The sequence below is a fragment of the Natator depressus genome, chromosome 1, assembly GCF_965152275.1.
Source record: "Natator depressus isolate rNatDep1 chromosome 1, rNatDep2.hap1, whole genome shotgun sequence".
Taxonomy (NCBI): Eukaryota; Metazoa; Chordata; order Testudines; family Cheloniidae; genus Natator; species Natator depressus.
Genome location: NC_134234.1, coordinates 244,853,720 through 244,876,914, shown reverse-complemented (window position 1 = coordinate 244,876,914; position 23,195 = coordinate 244,853,720). Strand labels below are relative to the sequence as shown.

The following is a 23,195-nucleotide window of genomic DNA, read 5'->3' as shown; positions in this document are numbered from 1 at the left end:
TTGCCCCATTAGTTCCTGTGCCACCACCCCAGTCTGTCCCCGTCAGTAGCCTTTCTGAACCCCAGTCTACATGACTCCCCTCAGCAGCCCAATATGCCTCGCTCCATCCATCCCCCATATATACGCCATCCCCCCCTCACCTGGCCCCACAAGCAGGATACTGTGAGAAAAAGCAGCCTATGGTCTCTCCCTCTCTGTGGCAGGCCACCTTCTCTTTTGGCACCACAGCAGCCCCTGCTGGGCAAACAGTGTAATTGCAACACCTCTCCAATAGAATGTATTTTTCTGCAGAGAAAAAAATATCTGCAGGCAGATATGAATGCTGCACAGGTGCATAATTCCCTCAGGAGTAGAACAGACACAGTGACAAAGGGCCCTGTACACAAAGGCAAATACTATGAACTAGTTTGCCTGTAGAGCTGGTTAGAAATGGCATCTCTGCTCTGCAGCAAACTTTGGCATTTCAAAACTTGCCATTCCACAGCTGAATGAAAAGTCTAGATTTCCCACAACATGAAATGTTTGAAATATTTTATTTTAGAAATCTTGAAACTATCTTTTTGAAGTGTTTTGACTTTTACATTACTTTATAAATTATATTATAACAAAGTTGTAACTTCCCCTTAAATGTTATGAAATCAGTACCTTTCCACAGAAAAATCTAATTTAGCTGACTCAGTATTTTTCCACTGGGAGACTGTTTCATCAGAAACTTTTTGACCAGCTCCAGTTGTATGCTGGTGGACCAACTCACTGGCCCAGGAGCAATCAATGCCACACACTAGAGTCTGTTTTAGGCTATTATCTCAAAGCACAATTTATTGGTTAAACAGAAAACATAAGCAAAGTAAAGTAGCTCCTCTGCCTGGCATGGAGCCACAATTCCCCAAAGGCTTTGCCCTCACCTTTCTTAGCCCCTCTGGGTCCTTGACCCAACTGTAAGAGTCTACCTAGTCCCTGCAGTGCTCGCTCTCTGGCATGTTTGCTTAAGAGTCTCTAAATAGCCAAGTTCTTTCCACTAGTTCAGCTTCTGCAACAAACCCTCATAATAGTTCTCCAGCCCAATTGACCACTTGCTGGCCTTTATAAGAGCCAAGTGCTCTTCAGTCTATCACTTGACATCTAGCCCCATAGCCTCAGCTGATCAGACACAGGTGGGGCTGGCCCATGTCCTCTTAAAGGGGCCAGTCACCCTGTGAAATGTAATTTCACATCATTTGAATGTTTAAAAACTTATAGCAAATCTGGGATTTAGGGTTCTATCTTACAAAGTGCAGAGCACCCTGCCGGTCCCGACCCAGCACAGCACTAAAGCATGTGCTTAGTTTTAAGCACGTGAGTAATCCCAGTGTGACCTGTGCCAGTACCTGGCAGATTAGAAGACAGGGCAACCAATCAGAGCAAGGGATTGGGACTACATAAACAGTTTCAACCTAGCCTTTCAGAGCAAAATAGTTGTGACAACTGGAAGGAGATTGCAAGTGCCTCATGGAAGCGCACAGCAAACTCTTGTGTGTTGTAAGATGGCTTTAGGCTAACTGCGGAATGAGACACAGAACTGCCAGGTCCGGGGAAGGCCTCTAGCCCGCCTGTTTCCCCAGCTGTGTGTATTCTCACTGCACTCACTGTTTTGATTTTCGCTTCTCAAGCGCGGGCGGGGCTTTCCCCAGGCTGTATTCTTGTCGCTATTGCATTGGCTAACGCAACTGTCAGTCCCACAGTTTTGCTGGGCCAGCGGCGCGGCTGGGAGGGTGGGGGCAGGTTCTATTGGCCAAAGGAAAGCAAATCCATAGGCCACGGTGGGGCATGGGAGGGGCCTCCCCCCTGGTGGAAGCAGGCCAGGGAACCCCCGCCCACATTCCACAGCTGGAGAGGTGTGGGAAATAGTGCAGTCCGGAGGCTAGTTCCTTAATTCTGATTGGGCAGAGTCTTTGAAACCAGCCAGCTTCCCTTCAGTGATTGGCAGTTTTCATGGAGGGGGAGCCAGCATCTGAAGCGGGTGGGGAAGAAAGGCTGCTGGTGTCAGTCTGAGTCTCGACTCTGAGCAGCTGTGGGGAGGGTCTCCAGCTGATAGAGGAAACTCACTACCTATTAAACACACACACATTCTAATGCAGATCAGCTGTGTGCAAACAATACGGGTATTGCAGCTCTAAGCACTGGAGAAAGGAGAGTAGGGCTTGTTCTAGAAATTTGTCTCAACTTAAATTGATATAGCTATAGCGTTTGAGGGAGTATTAAGTACAAAGAGAGTGAGGAGAAGGAGAGCTTTGGTCATATGGAATAAGGCTGCTGTGTGTGAGCAGAGTACCAATAGTGAAGTGTGCCCAAATACACATACCCTATCTCCCTTGGCTTTATTGTGGTTCTAATTGATCATGGAAGTATTGGAAAATGGGGAGCAGAACCTGTTGCACTGGGATCGAAAGCTGAGTGAGCTGTCAGAACTGGTGGACTCCGATTCCCTGCTAAACAATACGGTGAGAAACAGCAGTGTTGGGCTGTTTGTCTGTCTTCTGTACGGACACTAACGTGTGTTCGTCTTGTCAAAGCGGGAGGGTGTGCAGTAATTCTAATGTGGGGGACAGCCCCTCTCTTTGGGGGTGGAGGAGCAGGAGTTGGGCTAGCACCCATCTGCCTGGAGTTAAGCTGCTGTGTTATCAGGAGTTCTTGTGAATACTCGGTGTAGGAGGTGTTCAGAAGTCTTCTTTATGAAATTATGAATGTGCCTGAAAAGTATGAGTCATACCCTTTTCCTTCCCTTTAAGCCTAGCTTTTCTTTGTCATTCCAGCTGGGTGGCTGAAGAAACCCAGGGTAGAGCTGGGCCCCATTTGGGTTATGTATTTGGGGGAAGCCCTAAAATGGCTTTACAATTAATAATGACGGGGGGAGGGAGTCTCGTGTTTGGAATTTTAATTGGGGTGGTAACTAGAAAAATAGATGTAACCAGGACATTACTGAAATGCATTTTCATTTCTTCACATCCTTCCAAATGAGAGTGACTGTGAGCATACAGAGAGAACCCTTAGAGTGCATTAAGGTGCTGTTGGATCCTAAGCTATTTTAAAAATGACTGAAATTTCATATTTCATTTAAACTGTAGCGGCAGCCATGGGTGTGTAACTTTTTGTAGTTTGCATTCCTCCTCTTCCTCCCCCCCCCCCCCCGTGTAAATTTAAGAGGTTTGTAAAGGTTTAACTTAAAGCATCAGTAAGAAAATAACAGACTTCAGGACTTTACCATAGTGGGTTTATTCTGCAATTGGATGAAATCCAAGACTTTGAAATTCTGAGGAACTGGTTCCTGTGTTTCTGCAGTCTACCACCATCATTAGAGGTTATGCCTGAAAGGGAGTTGGAGCCCTACCTCCTAGAAGATTTTTGTGGTGGATTGGGGGTATAAGGAGAGAAAGAACACTTCATCCTCATCTGAAAAATGCACTAATTGTTATCAAAGGCACAGCTGCAGCCAGATGTATGATTTACTGCAGTGTGCAAAAAAAGCCACTTCACCCAAAATAAGGCCAAAAGTGGGTTTTCCCAGGGCATCACGGGAAAGGGGAGAAATGAAGTTCCTCCAGGCAAACAATGCAGAATACTATGCAGTCTTCCATAGCCAGGTCAGAGGAAAAAGTATATTCTACTGAAGATCTTAATTTTTTATAGTGGCTGACAAACTCTTGTTGGGTGGAAATGGGCCAACCTTTGACTGAATTCTACAAAATATTGAAGAAAAATTGGTTTGTGTGTTTAGTGTACCAAGTGATTGAATTCTACCATAGTGCAGATTACTTTATTTTACTAGTTGCTGTAAAGCTGAGAATTTGGAATTGACTCTCTGTTTAGTAGGCTTTTAGTTTATTGGGATGCAGAGTTGTGGCTGTGTTGGTCCTAGGATATTTGAGAGACAAGGTGGGTGAAATAATATATTGGACCACTACAAAAAAGTTTATTTGGACATAGGATAGGGAGGCATGTAAATAACTGTTCAGTGCAACAGTTCATAGCTTCTGGCTACAGAAACCCTCACTATAAACATGCGTCTAACCCTGGCATGTGAAATGCTTTACAGGGACTTTCCTATGGCATGGTTAAGCGATCCCTCTGGTAAGTTCTTCCTCATAGGCTGTCTGTCTTAAGGGGGGAAAGAGGTGTGTTAATTGGCATGTTAAAACTACAATTACCTTGTTTACATAGGGATTTTAGTGTATTAAAATCCTAATGTAGACAAAGATAGTGGTAGTACTAGTGTGCTAGTTAACCCATCTTTTTTTCCTGGTGTGGACATGGCCTTTGATTAGTTTAAAATTGCACTTGAATCCTCAGATTCCAGTTTACTTGCTTTTGGCAGCAGCTGTTGGTGAAGCTGTAGGCATGTTTGTCTCTGTTCTTCCCTGGAAGTACATTGTATAATCTCTGGACTGAAGTCATGAGCCCCACTCTTCACCACTGCCTACCATAACAGTTATGGCAACTTTATTTTTGGCTGGGGTTTCCTTTCCCTTTGGAGACCGTCAGTGGGGCTTAACATATCAAAGGGGCTGTGGTTGTGTCGCAAGGGTCTCTTGTCTTGTCCTGCAAAGGCAGAATGTTTGATCACTTCCTATCAGTCCTGGCAACCAGAGATGAAGATCATTAACTGAACTCTTTTTTCTCTTCCATGGAAATGCAGAGTCCCAGCATAGAATCATAGAATATCAGGGTTGGAAGGGACCTCAGGAGGTCATCTAGTCCAACCCCCTGCTCAAAGCAGGACCAATCCCCAATTAAATCATCCCAGCCAGGGCTTTGTCAAGCCTGACCTTAAAACTTCTAAGGAAGGAGATTCTACCACCTCCCTAGGTAACGCATTCCAGTGTTTCACCACCCTCCTAGTGAAAAAGTTTTTCCTAATATCCAACCTAAACCTCCCCCACTGCAACTTGAGACCATTACTCCTTGTCCTGTCATCTTCTACCACTGAGAATAGTCTAGAACCATCCTCTTTGGAACCATCTCTCAGGTAGTTGAAAGCAGCTATCAAATCCCCCCTCATTCTTCTCTTCCGCAGACTAAACAATCCCAGTTCCCTCAGCCTCTCCTCATAAGTCATGTGTTCCAGACTCCTAATCATTTTTGTTGCCCTTCGCTGGACTCTCTCCAATTTATCCACATCCTTCTTGTAGTGTGGTGCCCAAAACTGGACACAGTACTCCAGATGAGGCCCCACCAATGTCGAATAGAGGGGAACGATCACGTCCCTCGATCTGCTCGCTATGCCCCTACTTATACATCCCAAAATGCCATTGGCCTTCTTGGCAACAAGGGCACACTGCTGACTCATTAGGTTACCATGCTGGTTTCCAATATTAACCGCCTTTCTATGGTGGGAAATTACTGTTGCAGCTATTTTATGCCTTTAAAAAACAAAGATGCAAAGTCCTCGGGGGAATAGCTATAAAGGGCCAACAAATATCTGAAATTTAACTCTATTTGCCAACCTCTCTCTCTCTCTCTTTCTACCACCTATCTTAAAAACAACAAAAAGCAAAACAAGAAGAAAAAAAAAACCCAGCCTCAACCAAACCAGTGTTAGGCCTCCAGCTGTTACTTGTCTCTAATGCAGGAGGTGTTTTGTGGGCATGGGCTGGCCTTTCAGGCCTGCAGACCTTAGCCTCTGATCTCAAGAAAACATTACTCATTTTCACCTAAGTGTGTGGGTGGAGAGGGTGCATTCAAGTCCAATGTGTGTGCACAGCATAAAGTAATAAAAGTTGACAATGGTGAATCTCTGCTCAGGAGAAGTCCAAGATTGTAATTCCAGGGACTACTGGAGGTGAGGTGTGCTGGCAGAGCTGTATGAGGAAGCTTGCTCAGCATTTACCTGTGCTATGCCTGGCTCAGTTTAGGCAGTCTTATCTGTGCCTCACTTTTGTGAGTACTAATATACCCAGGTAAATAAATAAAGGGAATAAAAGGTTTTCATCTGTGAACTCTGACATACCATAGTGCCACTGTGCAGTGTCATAATTCGGCATCACAGCAAAGATCTTGTGTTAATCTATGTGCAGAAACATGAATAACCATATAAGGCCTAACTTGCTGTGTGCTGGGCAGTGTGGTCTTAGGGTCCTAGGAAGCATGCCTGTTGCAAGTTCCGAAGTTTAATGCAACTAGAAGGCAGGCTGTCAGTTACATACTGTAACTGTCTTTCTTTAACTATCCCGTTTAACTGCTTTGTCATTGAAATTTCTTATGCCTTGCACAATTTATATCTTCAGATAGGATTGCTTTCCCCCCAGAGCTATGTTAGATTTCTTTAATGAGCTGGTAGGAGCTTTAGTGACAGGAAGCTCTGCACTGTTCTGTTGAAGGGTGCGCACATGCTCGCGCGCTCTCTGTTTTTAAAAAAAAAAAAAAAAAAAAATGTTCTGATTGAAACAAGGGACCCCTCTGAGGATATTCTGTTGGATTTTATAGCTGTGTTTGGGATGTTACTTCCAGTTACTGTTTGGATCTTCGTCGGTGACAAAGGTTGAATTGCCATTCTAATTCATACTGTCAGCCAGAAGTATTTCCCTAATTAAAGTCCAGAGCTTGGGTGAGAAATTGTGGCCACCCAACATACATGTGTTTTTCCCAGTAGGGTGACTAGATGTCCTGATTTTATAGGGACAGTCTTGATATTCAGGGCTTTTTCTTATATAGGCGTCTATCCCCCTCCTCAAATTTTCACACTTGCTATCTTTGGTCACCCTATTTCCAAATCCAGTTACTGGCTACTTGAAATGTGTATAGCTTGCAAAATAAATGACATTCTGGAGGTCCAGTGGTCAGAAACAGTGTTCCTGCGTCTGCTGTGTTTAAATGGAGAGTGCTCTGCTTGTTGTGTGGCAACTAATCCTACTTAGGCATTGACTCTTAGGAGCATGTAGGAAGAGGCCTCTGAAGGGACCCAAACAGAGGCAAGAAATTGATATGTTTGTTTGGAAGAATTCTGAGTGAAGCCACCAATAGAAGGAGAAACAAAAGCGACCAATAGTATGAATGATGAAGTGGGTTTATTTCAAAAAGAGAGGATGGTATGATTGACTATTTATATTTTGCATAGTAATCCCTCACAGGGAAAGAAAAACATCTATTCCTACAGTCGCCCTCACTATTTGCAAAGTACAGTTTCTGTGGCGGAATATATTGTGCCTGCTGTAATGAAGTACAAACTCCCCAACTACCTTTCATAGAGCTTCTCAACTGAGTAAAAAAATTAGCATTTCCCTGGTTCAGATTTGAGATTCTGTAGGATTCATTCGCTTAGCTGCTTCTGCAAGTTTCTTGCTTGGTGTGGCCGTAAATAGCAACGGGAGTGCACAGTGAGGAGTCTGTAGTGCCCCTGTAGACCTGCGGCTGTCAGATTTACATGCTTTCAGCTGTTTGTCTGCTTAGTGGGATGAACACCACAGATATATTTGCTTGATCACTTCTCTCTCAAATGATATGCTGACCCTCCCATGTTCCCTAGTGAAGTGCTAGTGTCATGTCACTGTCTTGTTGGCAGCCAATGGCATGCAGATTGAGTCTTCCTCTGGGTTTTGCCTATTCTTGTCTGGGCACATAGCTGTGATTTTAAATGTAAAAAAGCTGGTAATACAGTCCCATTAGAGCCATCTCAGAAGATGGACATGCACCATTATAAAAGCTGCTTATAAATCCCAATCTTCAGCAGACACCTCTGTGCTAGTGAAACTGGTATCCCACCTTGTGAATAGGCATCCTGTCCTCTAAGCAGAGAGACATGTGTATGCATTTAGGAAAGATGTGAACAGCCTTTGTGCCTATTCAAGACCTCTCTCAATCTTCTATTAATGTGTGATAGACAAAATAAAAAAAACTGTGATAGGAAAACTTATGGACAGGAGGAAGGATCTACTTTCCTTCTGCAGTCAAACATGTGGTGTATGGATATATAAAAAAGGACAAAATTTCTGTCACTGAAATATTGCCTGAGAGACAGCTGCCTTTATATAGTTAAAAATGCTTTAACCATACGCCCCCAAAGCAGTTCAAGATTCAAATTATTAATTGGAGCTGTGTAGACAATGCGTAATTGTACAAATACATTTAAACACACAACTATTTAAAATCAAGGCTCTACTGTAGTTAAATTGCCCATGGCCAGATTCAGCTCCCTGGGGCTTCTGTGTTTTTTTTTTTTTCTTTTATTTTCTTGTCATAGCTGGTGATCTCAGCAGTGCCTAAAGCACCATAAGGAACGCTGCTCCCCGCTCCACTGTATCTGTTGGTGACATCCTCTGAAACAGAGCCCTGAGGAGCTGCATGCAGGTCTTGGTGGGCAGCAGACCTTTTAGGTAACTGTTCAAAAGACAGTGTAACATTGGAATTCAAGTCTGCATAAGCTGACCTGCAGTTGATGCCACCCCAGCAGGGCTGTGTGCCTCAGTGACAAATACCAGGTCCTGATACAGATGGATAAATCTGTTGACGAAATGCTCTGTGAAATGCCAACTACCTGTTCCATTTCTAGAAGGCAGTCAAAAGGCAAATGGTTCTTGTAAAGAACTTTTTTAAATGTCAAAAGCGTATCCAATTCCGATGAGGCAATCTCGTTCCCAATTTTGTTGTTTTTTTACCTATTTATCACTTGATTCTGCTTCTGTATGGCAGCAGAATGCAGCTGGATTTAATATCAGTATTGAACTAGAACATCAGCGTTCTAAAGGTGATGCATGGGGAGCTGAATTGGAGGTGTGTTTGGCCATTTGGAGAAGGTATGTTGGACATAGTTTACTTAAATATTTTAGGCCTAAATTTTCAGAAGTGACCAGTGAATTTGGGTATCTGAATTCTTGAGTACTCAACTTGAGACACTTCAGAGGGGCCCGATTTCTGAAAGTGCTGAGTATTTGCCCTCTGAAAATGGAGGCTTTGAAAGGGCTGCAAGTTGGGCATCTAAAAATTTGAAATGGTCCAAATCTCTAGCCATTTCTGAAAATTTAGGCCTGAATGTAGGCTTCAGTATACCATTTGCATGAGCTATGTAAATCCATGAGGACACTACAGTTGATGCCATGGATGCTTCAAATTCTGAACACCTGCAGAGTGTGGGCCTGTAGGGTGTATGCAGTCAGTTTGCATGTGCAAAGGATTGTATTGTCCGCTCTGGAGTCTCAACAGGCTGATCATGCTTTCCTTGTTTGATGCACCTGAACAAAAATAAAACCAAACTTAAGGTTCAATGATGTCAGAGTTCAGAATTGTCCCCTAAGAAGAGTTGGGGAAACTTTGAGCTGTTCTTATCTCTTCAGATAAATTGTCCATTACAGGCTAATGAATCTCACCAGGAATTTGCAGTGACTCATTTTCTCTGTCTCACAAACACTCTGATGGCTGTCATCTGCTTAGTATTCTGTTGACTTCTGCAGAAAGAGTACATCTGAATGGGCTTTCTTGGATTGCTTGTGTTTTTCAATGTGTGGCACTTGGGGCTATATTTCATTTATTAATTATATCTGATATGATGCTTAATTTTACATACACACTGCAAAATTCAATGTTTCCACAGCATGTGTACCTGGGCCGGGAGTGCGCTTTGTTGATTTAATATATTTTTTTGGCAGGGTAGCCAAGTTATGGCTTCTGTGAAAAACATAACTGTGTTGTCTTAAATGCCTGTAAAATCCTGGATTAATGTAACTTTTTATTTAATTTTCTTTTGATTTTGAGAGGGCTCGTACATTTATTTAAAAGTGCAGTTCACCATATTGCACATTTAGTTTTAACTCTGCCTGCTTAAGGAGTTGACTAAAGACTCATCTGTCATTGCTTCTCATCTGTAACTGGGCATGGAAGGCAATTCTGCGGCTTTGTAGCCTAATGTGACATCACTAATCAGGTCATCTAAAGAATTGGCCCATGCTCCCCAGTAAAGAGAAAAGTGAAGATATACATGTATTAAAAAGGCAGATAAGTTAAATAAACAACTTGGAGACAGTCTTTATAAATTATGAAGGAGCTGAATAACTTTTGAAACAAGCTACTTATGCTCTATACTTCCCATTTAAAGCCATTTTTTTAAAAAAAAAGAGGAACACAGTTATTTACAAGAGATTTGCTGAATATTTGAACTATCTCTGATCTAAAAGCTGACTGAGAGAAGCACATGGTGCTTTGAAACTTTACCCTTACCATCATATTTCCTGCCAATTAAATTTAGAAAAATAAGGGTATTGGATTTTCTCCAGCTGGGCTGCTTTTGACTGACGTGTAACTGTACATTTTAAGGTGCTGAATCTGTGGTGGTGATTGAGGTAGAGAAGAAGAGCGATCTGTTCTGAGAATCCCATTGGGACATGGGTGATAGCAAGTGTGCCCACGTAGCACAGAAAACACAATTTCTGGTACCTTGTGGAAGCCTGTAGTCAACAATATTCCAGCTAAATGTTTCCCAAGACTTAGAAGGATCCTGCTGACGATATGTAAAAGTATATTGCTAATCAAGGAAGTGGGTAGTGTGTGATAGTCTGGACAAACGAATGTCTCATTCATGTTGTTACTTGAACTGGGTTGTCCTACAGCTGGGAACCGAGAGCTTTTCATTTGGCTAAGCTGTGGGAAGAGAGTACAGCCTTAGAATTCCTCACAGATCTCTGTACCATACTTTAAAGAGACCTTTTCAGGCCTATCCTAGAAAAGGTGGCAACTGTGCAAGCCTTGTACTATCTTTTTCAAATAGATTTTGGAATAAAACTGGGTTCTTGATCTTTCTTTCTTATGAGCATCAATATCTTCCATAGCAGTAACGATAGGCTACCAGGCAGATGACCGTCCCCAACCCACATTTGGGATAGTTTAACTTCGTTCTGCTGTTTTCTGGCTGTCACTTCCTCATAGATATAATCTTGCAGCAGTTATATTCTGTCTCCTCTTCCTCTCCAAATAGAGCCTCCTAGCTCTTGATTATCTTGTCTAGGATTTCTTTGGCTCCAGACAAGCAAAAAAGTTTACCGTTGTTCTCAAGGTATTAAAATAGGGCCTGTGACCAAACCCCTCTTGCCCCCAAACTCTTGCCTCCTCCTTGTCTTTTAGCTTCTCTTGTTTGCCTGCTGCAACCTGATGGCAGCACAACTCACTGGGATAGGACTCCTGTGCCCAAGCCCATTGACCAAGACTTTGGAAGTGGAGTAACTTATTCTGGAATAGAATCACTTTTATTCCAGAATAGCGTATCCACACGGGTGTTACACCAGCATAGCTAATAGAATATTCTGCCATAGCTATACTGGGAAATTTCCCTGTGTAGATAAGTGCTTACACTTCTCATGAGCTAAACTAGATGAGGCATTCTCAGTTTAATTTAAGCAAGAGAAAGGAAAGTGAAGAGCTTGCATGCCATGAAGGCAGTCGTCCTCTCTGACTACCTTAGTCAGCCTGTTAGCATCACGCATCGGTTAGATACCAATTCAGCTTGTGCTTCCAGAGATCTTTTATTGGGGCCTGCTTCCCACCCTGGATCCAGGGCCATAATCTCCACTTTTCAAATCTGACTTCTCCTGTTACCTGAACACACTAGGATATGGATTTGCTGCTTTCCCTAGGAGGGCAAAAGGCCCTTTAATGGTTAATAGCCACCTTTCAAAGGCTTAACCTGGCTCCAATATCAACTCCTTGGCTGCTATTATCTAGTTCGTAAGGCCCAGTGTTAAAATCCCATAAACAATTAGTCCTTTGCCAAGAAATGTGAATAATGAACTGGTCCCCAGGGCTTCTGTCACAACATAGCTCTGGACAAGCTTTCACAATTCAGGGGAGAAAGCCCTGTCTTTGCCTTTCTCTCATTCAATACCATGTAGAAGAGTGAAACAGAAGTCAGTCTCTCTAGACAGAGACCCCTTTACTGGCAGAAGTAACCATGACACTCTGAGTAGCAGGGACTGAGAAAATCAGCTTAAGTCTTTCAGTGATAGGGGCTTTTGATTCTCTTGCAGTCTCAGATCTCATTTAGAGCTGCCTTAGTCTTCCAAATATATATATTGGGAACTTAGGTCCTGTACTATGGCTCTAGTTCTCTATTGGGAAAGGCTTCCTCCATAGCACCTCACTACTTTCTGGGAGGCAGGTGGCATGCAGTGGAGAGAGTCCAGGTGACCTACTGGTTGCCCCTTGTAACTGCTCTAAAGTAAATGCTGCTGTATTGAAATTGCAAGTTGAGAGAGAGAAAATATAGCGGAAGAGTAGGTTTCCGAGTAGCAGCCGTGTTAGTCTGTATCCGCAAAAAGAAAAGGGGTACTTGAGGCACCTTAGAGACTAATAAATTTATTTGAGTATAGTGGAAGAGTAAACACAGCATTCCTCCTTGGGCATGTGGAATAGGCAATAAGAAAAATCCAGTTGGTTAGGAGCAAATTATTAAATACTATTGGGGTTAGGCATGTTCTGTTTAAGCTGCAGATGAGGGACTGAGGCAAATATAAGGGATGCATAATAATAGATTTAGCCTTGTGGAGCCTTTTTTTGGCAGCAAACCTTACCTTTTTTTCAGTTGATTCAACATATCTGACCTAAGTAATGCACAATAATGAAGGCTGGAGGAAAAAGATCAGACGGTAAATACATAAAATATAGCAAATGAATGTAAAATATATTTTTGTTCTCTTCCCTTCCCCCAGCTTTTGTATGTTGCTTGTCGTCTTAAACCCTACATCCTTTAGGGTAGAGACTATATTTGCTTCTGTGTCTGTACAGTGACTAACAGCATGAAGCCCTGATTCAACCAGGAGCCTCTGGGCTATACTAAATACAAACATTAAACATGAGGGGAATGGAGGCTAACGTCCCTCTAGAATGAGGGACACTGTTCATCAGGAGGCCAAGTTGAGGGGTTGGAAAGGCACTGAGAGGAAAGAAATGGCATAAATGAAGGATGGGATATCCGATGAAGTGAGCTGTAGCTCACGAAAGCTTATGCTCAAATTTGTTAGTCTCTAAGGTGCCACAAGTACTCCTTTTCTTTTAGCTAGATAGGATGGACTTATGTAAATAAAGCAGTCTCTGCAGCTGCCTTTGATCCAAGTGAGTTACTGTGAAGATGCCGGTGACCAACCTGAGCCTGAGAAGGAGCCAGAATTTACCAGTGTACATTGCCAAAGAGCCACAGTATACATCAGGAACCCCCATCAGCCCCCCCGCCCCAGCACCTCCTGCCCACCGGCAGCCCTGCCTACTAGCCTTTCCCTCTCCCTCCCCGTGCCTCTTGCCCACCGCAGTCAGCTGTTTCGCAGTGTATGGGAGACTCTGGGATGGAGGGGGGAGGAACAAGGATGCAGCAGGCTCAGGGGAGGGGGCAGGAAGGGGTGGGAGCAGAGCCTGGGGTTGAGCAGTGGAAAGTTGGCACCTGTAGCTTCAGCTCCAGAGTCAGCACCTATGCAAGGAGCTGCATATTAACTTCTGAAGAGCTGCATGTGGCTCTGGAGCCACAGGTTGGCCACCCCTGATTTAGAGCCTGTCCTGCACCTTGGAAGTCTACTTGTTTGCCATTTGCTGGCTTTAAATCTTCTGCATGTGATCCTACTCTTCTGTGGTTGGTACTGGTGAAAAGCAGAAAGGATTTTCCCATGCAGTTGCACTGAGATATGCTTCATCATTTAGCACAAACTGCTGGAGTTCTATGTAGGGTTTTCAGGTGTCCGGTTTTCGACTGCAATGCCTGGTCAAAAAGTGATCCTGGTGGCTCTGGTCAGCACTGCTGACCGGGCTGTTAAAAGTCCGGTTGGCAGCGCAGGCAGGCTCCCTACCTGGCTCCGCGCAACTCCCGGGAAGCTGCTGGCATCTCCTTCTGGCTCCTATGCAGAGGGATGGCCATGGGCTCTGCGTGCTGCCCCAGCGCCAGCTCAGATGCTCCCATTGGCCAGGAACCGTGGCCAGTGGGAGCTGAGGGGGTGGTGCCTGCAGGCGCGGGCAGTACGGAGAGCCATGTGGTTGTGCCTCTGCTTAGGAACTGGAGGGAGATGCCAGCAGCTTCCCGGGAGCCGCCTGAGGTAAGCGCCACCCAGAGTCTGCACCCCAGCCTGGAGCCCTTTCCTGCATGACAAACCCCTCATTTCCGGCTGCACCTCAGAGCCCATACCCGCAACTGGAGCCCTTTCCCTGCCCCCCACACACACCCAAACCCCCTGCCCCAGCCTGGTGACTGAGGGAGGGGGATGGAGTGAGCAGGGGGCGTGGCCTCTGAAAAGGGGCAGGGCAAGGGTGTTGGGCTTTCTGCAAATAGAAAGTTGGCAACCCTAGTTCTGTGGTAAGAAAATGGAGTCCAAATGTGTTCTTTTGTTAATCTCTTTTCTGACTTCATACTGTCCATGGCAGTGAAGCATCAGGCTGCTCTCTACCTACTGTACTAGATTTGTCCAAAATCAGAGAAATGAAGCCAGTTTGTGCTAGTGAGATCTTTTCCTCACCGTGGAAAGGGATAAAGAAAAATGCACCTACATGAGTTTGTCTTGTATGGCTTGGGGCTGCAGGTGTTGGGGAAGCTGCTGTCCCTCAGCTTTGCTAGCCTGACTCAATTCTGTTCTGCAGCACCCCCAAAATACTTCACTCCTGGCTCTTGCTTTAGCAGAGATTGCCCACGTCATACCAGCATGCCTCACCTCAGATGGCAAAGTGTCCATGACAGATGGGAAGACCCAGCTCTCTCACTTGCATCAAAGATGGTGTGAGTGTTGCCACTGACTTACATGAGAGCAGGAGCGGGGCCTTCACAAGATGCTTCAAACTTATTTAGCTGATGGTGTTGAGAGATGCTTTTGAAGTTGGCTAAACAATTAAAAGCATCCTTACATGCCACAACAGCCAAGAGTATCAAAGGCATGGCTGACAAAGTATTTAGAGATGAGGTGGGTGAGGTAATGTCTTTTATTAGACCAGCTTCTGTGGGTGAGAGAGACAAGCTTTCGATCTTGCACAGAGCTAGTCTTCAGGTCTGAGAAACATACTTAGGCCTGGTCTACCCTACAGAGTTAAGTCAACGTAAGCCGCTGTATGTGAGCATCTACACGACAGTGTTGCTCCTGCTGATGTAAGTCTCCCACTGTACCAACTTAATAGCTCCACCTCCGCGAGAGGCGTACTGTTTAGGTTGGTGTAGTTAGGTCAACGCAGTGTCATTGTAGACATTGCATTCACTGTTCTGGCTGTCAGACCCGGGTGGCTGACAGCTGGTGCAAGCTCTCCTGGTGAGGAAGCACACTGCCGACAGAAGGAGCTAGCATGGACGTACAAAACCGATTTAATTACTGCGGTGGCTGTATGTTGACGTAACTTAAGTCGACTAAATTTTGTGGTGTAGACATGCCCCCAGTGTCGCAGCTAAATACAAGGTGGAACAGATTGTTTAGCATAAGTAGTTAAAACCATTTCAAGGGACCATCAAGGTGAAGTGGCCTGGTAACACCCCTCCAGTCATGGTGGGGAAACAACTTGGGGGGCAGGTAGTTGTAATATGCCATAAATCCAGTATGTCAGTTCAATCCATGGTTTTTTAGTGTCTAGCAAAGTTATGAATTTATGCTCCCAAGCTTGTCTTTTGAAAGTGCTGTGCAGGTGTCCTTTAAAAATGAGGACGGAGAGGTCAGATACAGAGTGATCGTTCTGTGAAAAGTGATATGGTGTTTATCTTTTTTAAAATCATTTTTTCTGTGTGAGTTCGTTTGAGAGCATAGTAATTGTCTGGTTTCACCCACATAGTTGTTGGGGCGTTTAGTGTACTGGATGAGGTACACCATATATTGTGATAGGCGTATATAGGACACACAGATCTTGAAAGATTTGTTGATTATCAGTGAAAATATGTCTACAGGTTTTGTATCTGTTCTTACTGGGTCTGGTGCTGCTTTGAGTTGAGGTGTCCTGGCATGTGTGGCGCTTGCTTCTTCTAATGATCTTGGAGAGGCTGGGGGCAGGGGGTTGTTTCTGAAGGTCAGAAGAAGGGGTTCAGGAAAGATTTCTTTGAGGGAGTGGTCGCCATCGAGTGTGGGTTGCAACTATTTTTAATGATACGCTGTCTTGGTTCTAGGGTGAGGTGATATGGGACAACCAGCTGTGTGCAGTTGATGGGAGTTTGTTTTTCCATGTTAAAACAGGTTCTCTTGGGATGTTTGGATGGCTTCTTCCATGTTGTAATCTATTTCTTTGGGGGGAGTGTCCTTGTTTGGTGAAGGAGGTTTTAAGTATGTTAAGGTTAGGGTGACCAGGTGTCCAGTTTTGGACTGGAACACCCAGTTGAAGAGAGATCCTGGCAGCTCCGGTCAGCACTGCTGACCAGGCCATTGACTGTCAGGTTGGCAGCACTGTGCAGAGGGACAGGCAGGCTCCCTGCTAGCCTCTGTGCCGTGTGGCTCCCAGGAAGCAGCCGGCATGTGAAACTCCTAGGCTTGGGGGCAGCTGGAGGGTCCACGTGCTGCCCTGCCTGCAGGCGCAGCTCCCATTGGGCAGGGCAGGGGCAAACTAGCATGCCTAGCAGGCGGCTGTTGAGGGGTCGTGGCGCATGTCTGTGCTGCTGGCCCTCTTCTTCTTCTTGTCCTCCTCGCGCTCTTCCTGTGGCTGGGCTCGAGCTGCGGTACATGCCCTGTGGCGAACCGCAGTCTGTCTGTCGCCCCATTGCCGGCACCCAGGAGTTGGAGGTATGTGTATTCCCATGTCTGAGTGCCGGGAATGCCCCCATCCCATCCTGCCCCCACACCTACCCATCCCAGCCTTGTACCCCTTGTAGCTCTCTCCCACCCATCCTCTCCACCTCCCAGAGCTGCCACCCTCATGTCCTTCACTCCCTGCACCCCATTCACCTCCATACACTGCTGCACTTCCATTATGTCCATATACGCCCCTGTGCCTCCTGCCTCTCCCTGCATCCCCATCCACCCTACGTACCACCCCACCCCCCCTCTCTCCTTAACTGCCCCCTCTCTCACCCCCACCCTGCTCTCATCCTTGGCCTCTTTCCTCCACCCTCCTCCCTCCTTGGCTGGGTGTGCCTGTTTAGGCAAGTATGTGCATGCATGCATTGTATGTGTGTAAGAGACTGTGTATCTTTGTGTAGGGAGGTGTGCGTATACCTGTGTGAATAAAATTTGGAGTCTAACTCTGACTTATTCCTCTTTCTGTCTTACACGCACAAAAATTGATGACCTAAAAGGTGTGTTCATATCATAACAAATTTTTAAAAGAAAAGGGAACTCTAAAAGAATGTATTACTTCTTAAAAAGTGAATATTGTTGACTAGTAATTGAAGAGCCAATGTATCTCCCCACCTTTGTGTAGCTACGTTATCAGCTCTTTGTTGCAGGCTCTCTCCTTTTATGTATCTGTCCAGCACTGATCTTAGTTGGGGTCTCTAGGCAATAAACAACAATTGTAAGAATAAATAATGTGGAAGTGTATGTGTTTGTGCATGCTAGATGTGTACACATGGATATATGTGTGTATCTGCATGTAGGTGTGCGAGTCCGTTTCTACAGATTTATTTATATAGGTATATGGACAGCTGTGCATTTCTGTGGTTTGTGCTCTATGGATTTGTATTTGGGCTTCAGGAGTGGGCCTTTAACAAACCCATTGCAGCTGGGATCACGTATGGTCCTAATTCCCCGCACAAAATTACAGTAACTTTAGTGAACAAAAAACATGGAGCTGGTTATGAAAAATGGGAAGAGGGGAGGGAAAGAATCATGAAAATCTTTCTTTGAAATTTTTTTTAATTACCCTTCTCGACTATTTTGCTGCCAGCTCTAGTGTCCTGTAACAAATAAAACCTGAAATTGGCATAATACATCTGTCAAAACAATGAATATGCCTGTTTGGGCCTTGCAGTGAAAATGAGCATGAGAGCGAGGGTGGAGGAGAGCAAGCGAGGGAGGATGGAGTGAGTGGGGCTGGGGTGCTCGGGAAGGGGTGGGGCAGTGGGCAGGACAAGGGTGTTCAGTTTTCTGGAACTGGAAAGTTGGCATTCCTAGTTCAGGTGTATATCCTGGACTTTTTCCTCTTCCAAGATCCTTGGATACCCATTCTAAACCACAGGCACTGCTTCTGAACTAGCCAATAATGCAGAATGCTAGAAGTTTGGGAGATGTTAGCTAATGCACTTCATGACCATTTTAATTTGGTAGCCTTTTGAGATTCCCTAGCGGTGGTCTCTTATTCTTTATAGAAGCCACATGATCAGGCACTAAATTCCTTGAGTCTCACATTGGTTGTAACTCTTGCTGACCTTGGTAGGACTGATGATGAAATCCAAATAGAATCCTGGTTAGTCTTCCTACTCAGGGGTGTTTGGAAGCTGCAATGGAAGGCCTCATAGGAGAGGAGAGAGCAAAAAGGAGAACAGTAGTACAGGATTCAGCAGATCTTGTCTGTTTTGGCCTCATTTTGGACAGATGTGGGTGTGGAAAATGCTTTCTCTGTAGTCATTTTCATCTCAGGAGTTTTCAGTGCCCAGTGAAAAATTGGTTTAATTTTCAATTTTTTTTGTCTACACACAGAACTAAAACTAAGCAAGTTCAAGAAAACCATGTCTGATTAGGAGCTCTACTCCGACTTGAGAACAGAAGTAATCACTGCGTGTGATATATGAAAATTACTCTGGAGAGGATAGTGACATACATTACAGGCAGGATTATGACTTCGTGTGAGGAATTGGCATTAGGAAGGAGACACTTTTAAAGCACCTGGCTTTCATGCAGATGTTCTTACTAATACAGAATGAAGGCAGGGGAAATTGACTTCTGTATTGTACATTTTTCAGTGAGAAGTTACTCTATAGGAGACAGTTGCTGGCTTCCTGCCGAATATATGTCCCTCATCTTGATAATTCTGGCTGGCTGGGCTAGTCACAAGTATTGATTGTATATCTCTTTCAGTTTCTTACAGCTAGAGTTTCCTTCGTCTGCCCCCGCCCCCTTCCTCCTTGCAATCCTCTCACGCAGCTGTGTTGAGTGATTCTGGCTCTTACATTTTTTGGGGTGTGTGTGTTTAGGGGTGGGGGTTGTAAGCTTAGTTTTTTTCAGACCATAGAAAGACTTCTATATAAAATGTATGGCTGGTGGCTAATCTCTCTCCTGCTTTCTTTGTGAAAGATCGAAGTGGGTAGGAAGAACTATGTTAAGGATGTATGTTTTTAGTGGCTGTATTCCATTTACCCTTCCCCCCTCAGCATGACTCATGGAAACAAACTCTTCTCTCAAACTCTTGAGAACAAAGCTTGCATTTCCTCTGGCCCTTCTCATTCCAGTTGCTGTCTATCCCTTAAGGGAGAAGAACACCAGAAACAGATTCGAAGGGTTCATGAGCACAGTTAACAAATGACAAAGACGCTTTAGTTGAGCAAGAGAGGGAGCGAGCTGGAGCCTGCAGAAGGCCTGCAGATGTGAGATTTCATTATGTGTTAATCCTGCCCCTGGGATGCCCAGCCAGCTCACTTTGCTGATAGCTGGCAGGCTTTGCTCCTTCATAACTGCCTAAAGGAAAAACCACTGCAGAAAGTAACTTTGGCATTTTGTTAGAAAATGAATGAGGAATTTGTCTTGCTGCTTTGGAATTTTGTTCATATTCCATCCTATTGTTCCTTGCTTCCTTCAATGGATGCTTAGTGCTGAAGCAGATAGGATGTGTGCACCCAGAACTAGGAAAAGAAACAAAGTAAATTTACCTTCATCCTAATGCTGTATGATTTGTACATATTCCTTCAACTGAATAGCTCTTCCAGCTGAAAGAGCTCTTAGGGCATCTGCTAGTCAGTTTCCCCTGTTTGTATGGATCTTTCACACAGTCCCAGGGGAGAGAGAAACATTAGACTATTTTTTAAATAAGAAAATGTGACTATGAAACCTGAAAAAGTGCCAGGGCCAATATAATACCTAAACTTTTTTTTAACTCCTTTATAGAAATTAACTAGATTTAAAATCAAGAGTGTCCCTTTAACTCTTTGTTTAAAGATCTGGAAGACAGGTATGGGGGAAAGAAATCAGCACACTAATTACATTTACAGATACTCTGAGGGCAAAAAAGTTCAGAATAAGGCAAGAAATAAGAGATGAATTGTGGAAAACTTGCAATGCTTAAGGCAACAGAAGGAAAAATAATTGAAATAGTTATTCTGTGAGAGAGACTTGGAAAGCAGCAGTGTCAAAAGAAAAGCCAGAGGTGATTGTGGATGGCAAATTAAACATCCAATTGCAATGGCAAAAAGTACAGTTTTGGGGAAGCATACACAAAGGTCATGGGATTGAGGGCTTGCTAATCCCACTTGGTGCTGCTGTGACTGCACTTCGAGTATGTGTTTTGATTTTTGGCACCTGAACACCTGTGAGAGACTAACTTGAGGCAATTCAAAGAGGAGCAACAAAAATGAAGTGGTTGGAGGGACTGGTTTATGAGGAAAGTTTAAAGCATTCAGCATGCATTGCTTTGGCAGGTATTTTGAAGGGGGTGTGGAGATGACATGATCATAACTGCCTGTGTGGTGTGTGTGTGTGTGTGTGTGGTGTGTGTGTTTTTTTTTTTTAAACACTATGGTGATGAGCTGGAAGGCTTTTTCTCAGTTTCATGTTAATTATAATTTTTTTCAGTATCTATACAAGAATAGACAGTCTGAGGCATTGCTGAAACTCTGGTTTCTTCTGCAGTCTTTATAATATTAGAAAGAGAACAAATGATTCATATTTACAATAAAACATAAATCTTTGTATTAGTCTTTTAACAATTGCCATTTTAATCTCTAATGAATCTTGAATACCAGCACCATCCCACATATAGAAAATATTGTCACTGCTCATGAAGAGGCTTTTGAATCCAGAGGGCCAATTTTTGACTGTCTTCAGAAAAGTAAGTTCTCCCTTCTGATAGCCGTAACCCAAATAAAGAATAGCACTTGTGGGAGAAAAAAGGGGAAATGGATAGCAGTCAATATAAATTAGAAGTTATAAGGTGCAGGAAAAACAAGGGAAAATCCAGGGCTAAGGACAATCAGGAGTTTAAGTGCATTAGGAACAAAAGAAATCCTAGCAATGATATAGGCCCATTACTGGATGGAGATGATAAAATTTGTAATGATGCACAAAAGGCAGAAGTGTTCAATAAATATTTTTGTTCTGTATTTGGAAAGAAGCAGGATGATGCACTTGTATCATAGTTAACACAAACAAGTGCTTTCCTGTCCACTAGTAACCAATGAGGATGTCACACATCATCTTCTAGGGATAAAAACTTCTAAATCAGCAGCCCCTGGTAACTTGCACCCAAGAGTCCTGTTGAGTTAGCTGAGGAGAATTTCACTTGCTAATGTTAGATTTTTAATCAATCTCAGAATATTGGGGAAATTCCAAGAGATTGGAAAAGTGAAAATGTTGTGCCAATATTTAAAAAGGGCATACAGGATGACCCAGGTAACTATATAGGCCAGTTGGTTTGACATCAATCCAGGATAAAATAATTGAAAAATAGATACAGGAGTCACTTAATAAAGGATTAAAGATGGAAATACAATTAATATCAGTCAATGTAGTTTTATGAAAATAGCTCTTGTTGAAGAAACCTGACTTCATTCTTTGAGACTGCAGATTTAGTTGATAAAGGTAACTGAATAGATGTAATACACTTAGGCTTAGGTAAGGCGTTTGATTTAATAGCACATGACATTGTGATAAAATGAGTACTATATAATTTCAATAAAACCCATTAAATGGACTGAGAATTACCTAAATGACATCTCGCAGTAGTAGTCAATGGGGATGTTTCTGTTGGGCTTTCACAGGGATTGGTACTGAGTCTGGTGCTATTCAACATTTTTATCAGTGATTTGGAAGTAAATGTAAAATCACTGCTGATAAAACTTGCAAATTGCACAAAGATTGGCAGATTGGTAATTACCAATGAGGTTAGGGAAGTCATACAGAGCAGGCTGGATTGTCTGGTAATCTGGGCCCATTCAGTTTTATTAAAATATTTTGTTTGTGTCATACAGGAAGTCAGAAGTTGATCTAATGGTCCCTTCTGGCCTTAAACTTTCTGAATTTGCTCCTGCACCTGGTGGTTCCTTAATAGGCCTGCTAGGGCAGTGGAGTGAAACTAACTAGGGATTTAAGTAACTCCTTAAATCCACACCTGTTCAGAAAAGCAATTAAACATGTACTTAAGACACATTGATTCAATGTGTAATCAGGTGCTTAAGTTCTTTGAACTGGAGTCTGGGATTATGTTCATGGAATATATACACACACATGCTGGAAGGTTGCAATGTAACTATACATTATTTCTTAAAATTCAGAACCTTAACACACACACACTCCAAAACAGAGAAAAAGAAAGCAGGCTGCTCCCTATGGGAGCAAGGAACAACTCTCCCCAGTTTATTTTAAGCTGGCTCTTTCCAGACTGAGTCAGATCACGTACTTTGCTACCAGCTCCCTGCTGCAAGCAGGACCAGGAATCTCAGTACCCTCCCTCCCCAGTGCTTAAAGTGATAGAAGATATTCTTGTGGCATGTTCAAGTTGTTTCAATCTGCTGCTGTTCTTGCTGCTACCTCTGAGCACATGCACAACACTGTTATGTGGCAATAAGTGGGGAAGCAGACACAAGGAGAAGAGGAAATGGAGAGGGTAAGACTAGAAGCATTAGGGGACTGGCCCTGCAATATGAAGACAGTATAACTGAGTTCAGAGCCAAGTTTGGTACGTCCTGCACTGTACATTGATGTCTGGGAGAAATGCCAAGCATGCTCTGCCTCCGGGGTGACAAGTACTGCATTGATCTTCAGCAACTGATTAGAGTAGCATCAACAGTCCCTAGTGAGAGCAATCACCAGATATCCTCAGCTAGAGGAACATTTGCTGCAACATGTGCTAGAGGAGGAGGAAGAGAAGAATGCAGATACAACTTTAAAATGAGGGATGAGAAAAGCAAAAAGTGACTGGCGGGGGGGTGTGTGTAATATGGGGGAAGGAGGTGGGAGAAGTGGCCTGCTTTAATATCAGGATAAGGGAGATTGTTTTTGTTTTACTCCTTTGTTACCAGTCTAGTCGACTCACTCAGAAATTGAACCATCTTCCCCACCCCAATTTTACAACAATATGAGATTCTCCTCTTCTTTCCTCGCCCTCAAATGACACTAAACCTCTGAGACGGTGCCTTGCACCATGAACACCTCCAGCACCCT

General features: G+C 43.8%; 1 protein-coding gene across 1 annotated transcript in view; it reads left to right on the top strand.

The window, feature by feature from the left end:
• The first annotated feature begins 1,990 nt into the window (after positions 1-1,990).
• The window catches only part of CREB3L2 (cAMP responsive element binding protein 3 like 2), a 127,243-nt gene continuing 106,038 nt past the window's right edge, over positions 1,991-23,195 (top strand). Inside the window, exon 1 of the mRNA XM_074939923.1 lies at positions 1,991-2,480. Within this exon, the coding sequence (XP_074796024.1) occupies positions 2,379-2,480 (102 nt within the window). The 5' untranslated portion in view covers positions 1,991-2,378. The remainder of the gene's footprint in view (positions 2,481-23,195) is intronic.